Genomic DNA, 4,316 nt, shown 5'->3' on the forward strand with positions numbered 1-4,316 from the left:
ACCGAATAAAATTTCAATGCTACATTGACTGGCAAGGTGCGGAAAATCAGTTGTAATAAACGGGCGGTTTAATCCCGGGAAGGGTATTCCCAGAACCCGGGGATTTATTTCAGAAATACTGATCGACCCCTGATCGTATAAAGGAAACAGTGCTTCTCATAAACTAAGCAGAGGTCTATTTTTTACAATTTTCACTTCTAGTCACAGACAACATAACCGAAGAAGAGGCCAGACACTTCTCACACATCCGGTTTTGTGGAAACACCGTTTGGACCGTTTGCCCGATTCCAAACGAAAAAGGAAAATTGGAAGCTACCGTAACATGGCGCATAATTTTTTCGTGATAACGTACGAGACAAGTTTACTAGCGGTACAACATGTTTGCCATGCCTGCGCTGAGGCTCATGCCGGGGGCTCATGTAAGGATACGAAGTAAATCTCCTAAACGCACCACGACAATTTGATTTATATTTTATAATTTGTTTTCTTAAGGCTGGGCGTGGTCGGGTGTAGTTTCCTGTAGAGTGACCAGACACTTCTCACGCATCCGGTTTTGTGGACACACCGTTTGGACCGTTTGCCCGGAACGATTCCAAACGAAAAAGGAAAATTGGAAGCTGCCGTAACATGGTGCATAATTTTTTCGTGATAACGTACGACACAAGTTTACTAGAGGTACAAGAATTCTTTTTCCCGGATTTGAACCATGTGTTAAAAGCAATCACGGGACAGCAATACGATCTGCTGTTGGTATTGTTATTGACAAAAGCTTGACAGCCAAAATAATTTGCATTCTTTCAACCCATATATTCTCCAACGAATGGTATCACTTTTCATATCATGTACATGGGTCGTCTCAGGGCAAAGGATTGATCTCAGGTTCGCTTTTATTTTGGACCTTGCGTGAGATATAAACTGAATAATATTTCTATGGCGACTTCAACAGTCGAGGCGGTTTATGTACCAAACAACATCGATGGAAAGGACTACTTGGATAACCAACGTTGGCGTCTTCGAATTTGGATTTGTTCTGGCATATCCACGTTGATTGTGTTATCAACAGCCCTAGCACTCATTATTCTCATTTTGAACTTCTCAACGTTTCTCTCACAGACTTATGATCTTGCTGAAGGCGACATGAGGCTGATTTCGGTATCAACAGCTTTCTGTGAAGAAATTTCTCTCGGCAAGGACTCTTCCAAACGAAAGCTCTGGATTGTACCGTCCTCCCACGTAAGTCCCCAACCGCGACAAACAAATATGTCGACCGAAGTGTTTGTATCTAAATTTAAATATTGGTACAAGGGTTTCTATTTACTTGAGGGATCTTCTGTTATCATAGATGCCAAGTCTGAGAGCTCTTTAAAGCTCTTTATTTTCAAAGACAGAAAGCGTTTGGACGAATGGCTTGATCGCAACAGTGATTCAACTGAGACCATCAGTAGCGATACAGAGTATTCCTCGCAGCCTTCGAAAATATCTTACACTCTTAACGTTCATGAAACAGGCAACTACTTCATTCTCTTTAGTTACGCCAGAGGAAAGAAAGACTTCACAAGGATGAAACTAGATTTGATTTTGAACCGTAAGGTGTACGATCTAGAATCTTCAATTTTCAGTTGTAACGCGGCATCCAGAGAAACGTGTTCGGCGCGGTTATTGTTTGGGTCATCTGAAGTTGGCGTGCTCGAGGTCACGAACGAGCCTTCTTATCTCAGTAATGAGCTTATTTCCACTTGGCGATGTGAGCCACGCATCTGGTTTTACGTGGCGGTCTTTGTAGGGCCCATCTTGTTAGCTATCGTCGCCAGCTTCGTGTTCTATTTTGTTTTCGTCAACCGCACGAGAGACAGACATTTACAGAGGCTTGCGATCCAAAGGCAACAAGTGCTAAGACGCACAAGTAGCACTTGTTGTGAACGAAGTAACCCCTTTGGTAATAATAGGAGTTTGAACGGTTCATTGAGGAGACCTCCCAGTCGAACACCAAGCACACGTAGCTTTGGTAACCAGAACGACATGTCACGCGCCACCTGTCTGCAGCCTTTTGTGACAACCATGTATACGGGAAACTCAATAAGCGAAGACAGCGGGCACGACACAGACGAGGATGATAAAAGAACGAGCAACTCGGTCCGCCCTCAAAAGCGAACATCCTCTGTTGATGGAGCCTCTTTGGCCTCAGGAGACAGTGTCTCTAGAAGACCAAGTTTCAGTACATTCCAAGGGAGCGAGGATGAAAATTCGAGTGTCACAAAGATTGAAGCTGTTTCGTCACACAACAGAAGTGGACGAGTCCGTGACAAAAGCCGCGAAAGACGGTCTGCTGATGAAAGAGCAAACAAAGCTTCATTTAAGATAAGATCTGATCGCGATGAAATGCGTGATAAAATTCCCAATGGTAGTCTTTCCAGAAACTATCCTACTAGGAGATATTCCAGTGATGAGTTACATGACCGAAGAATTAAAACACTGCCTCGAAATCGTGGCAACACAGCACCTGCTATCCATCCCAGCAGTCGACGTGCCCCCAAAGCGCAGCTTCTGCCCAGTAGACCAGCCTCTCTTCCATGTTTGCAGCAACCTGACGGGGCATGGGGACTACCTTCAGATTTAGTACTCGACTGCCGACCGAAAGTCAGTGGTTCTATAAGTGAAGACGATTTTCGCCCAGCTCGAGAGGAAAGCACAATTGAACCTCAGGAAATTAAATTACGGACGCATTCCGGGAGACGGCGAGAGATGGGCTGGTCTCCAAGACTTTCTATGGTATCCGAGGTGTAAAAAAGCTTTGATCAAATTACGACTTTCTTAAAAAGCAAATATTTGTGTCGTCTAAGTCAAACATAAAGCTATTCAGGTTTTGTTAACACCTTGCGCTTGTCTGCACGTGATCCAAGTCTTGTTGTTGGCATGTTGCAGGTGACAGTAATGTTAGTTGTTCATGCTATTGCATTTATTGTAATTTTCTTGGCACCCGTGATTGAGTGATCGGGAGGAAAGCGTTGCTTGAAAAGATTAAATCAGTTTCCCGATAAAAGTAAACTGGTACAGCCTATTCAAGCCGAATTCGTGTCCGTGGCTGCAAGTGGCCGGTTCACATACAGCGGAAATGCTAGCCTCTTCCTGGCGTTCAGTTAGTTGGGACGCAGTGCGAAAAAGAGGAGAGAAGGGGCTTGGTACGAGAAGCGAACGAACGCTTCCTCTCGCATTCCCGCGCAGCGTTTCTCCACTTTTCTTTCGCGCGCCATTTGTCCCGCTGCACACCAAGTAACTCCACGCCTGCTGGAAGAGACTACGAGAATGTGAATTCTCGTGGTGCTAAAAGCACTGCTTTGACTGAACATTAATTGACAATTCTAACTCTACCTATCGTTTTCATTCGGCGTTCATCTATGTATATTTCTTTGATTGTATTTTGTTACTGTCGTAACCGGTCTCGCCAAGTCCAAGTTAAATAAACATTTTGTTTACTCTGGCAAATATTTTTAAGTGAGCAATTCTAAGCTCAAAGTTTCGCGCAAATGACCTACTAAACTAAGAAAAGCATAATTTAGTGGCTGTTCAATTAAACTGGAATAAGGCATTTTTTATGTTCTTGTTCAATAGTGAGTTTTTTCTGGCAATAATTTAGTAACAAGCACGCACAAGTTGGCAGAGGCAAATACTATAACCACCTGTTCTGGTCATTTGCCAGTAATTAGATTGCTAACCAGTCTTTTTCCCTGTCGTAATTGTTCGGTTTTTCCCATCACACGGTCTCTTATAATGTAAACGTTCCCCATCCTCCCCTCCTTTGTGCTTGCTTGACACTTGGCCATATTTGGGAAGGAAATATCTTTTTATTTATCAGTACCCCTGCCGGGTTGTTCAAAGCCCGATTAAGCTAACCCAGGATTAACCAGAATTTTGATTTTAGTTCTATAACTATTCGGCGAGGTTTTCTGTTGATAGTGTACGTCCTCAAGCGTAATAACATAAGCAGTGACAAGCATTTAAAAGAAAAAGAGAATACTTTGGTTAACTTTTAATCCTGGTTTAGCGTTAATGAACAACCCGGCACAGTTAATTGTGGTTGTCACAAGAATATGATCAGAAGATGTCAGACTGAAATGGGGAAACAAGATGCGTTGTTTAGACTTCGGCCGTAATCTCAATAAACCATTGTACGGGAACGCTTGATTTCGTTTGGGGCAATCAGGTACCCACTACCCCACTCGTTTTATGGAGCCTTTATGACAGTCACTCCATGGAAAAAAAAATGGATATTGATCGAACCAAGCTTGTTACTACGGATCGAATGAACAAGTGACAAG

The 4,316-nt window shown here is 43.2% G+C and overlaps 1 protein-coding gene across 1 annotated transcript; it reads left to right on the top strand.

Annotated features, from left to right (window-relative positions):
• The first annotated feature begins 103 nt into the window (after window positions 1-103).
• LOC145465524 (uncharacterized) lies at window positions 104-4,257 on the top strand. The gene has a single exon (XM_081449305.1). It carries the CDS (start codon window positions 931-933, stop codon window positions 2,782-2,784), a length of 1,854 nt encoding a protein of 617 aa, XP_081305431.1. The 5' UTR covers window positions 104-930; the 3' UTR covers window positions 2,785-4,257.
• Window positions 4,258-4,316: the final 59 nt, after the last annotated feature.

This window comes from Orbicella franksi, chromosome 13 (assembly GCF_964199315.1).
Source record: "Orbicella franksi chromosome 13, jaOrbFran1.1, whole genome shotgun sequence".
Lineage (NCBI taxonomy): Eukaryota > Metazoa > Cnidaria > Anthozoa > Scleractinia > Merulinidae > Orbicella > Orbicella franksi.

What these genes read in the sequence shown, in the direction of transcription:
- LOC145465524 (XM_081449305.1), top strand. Translation starts at nt 931, where the DNA reads ATGGCGACTTCAACAGTCGAGGCGGTTTATGTACCAAACAACATCGAT.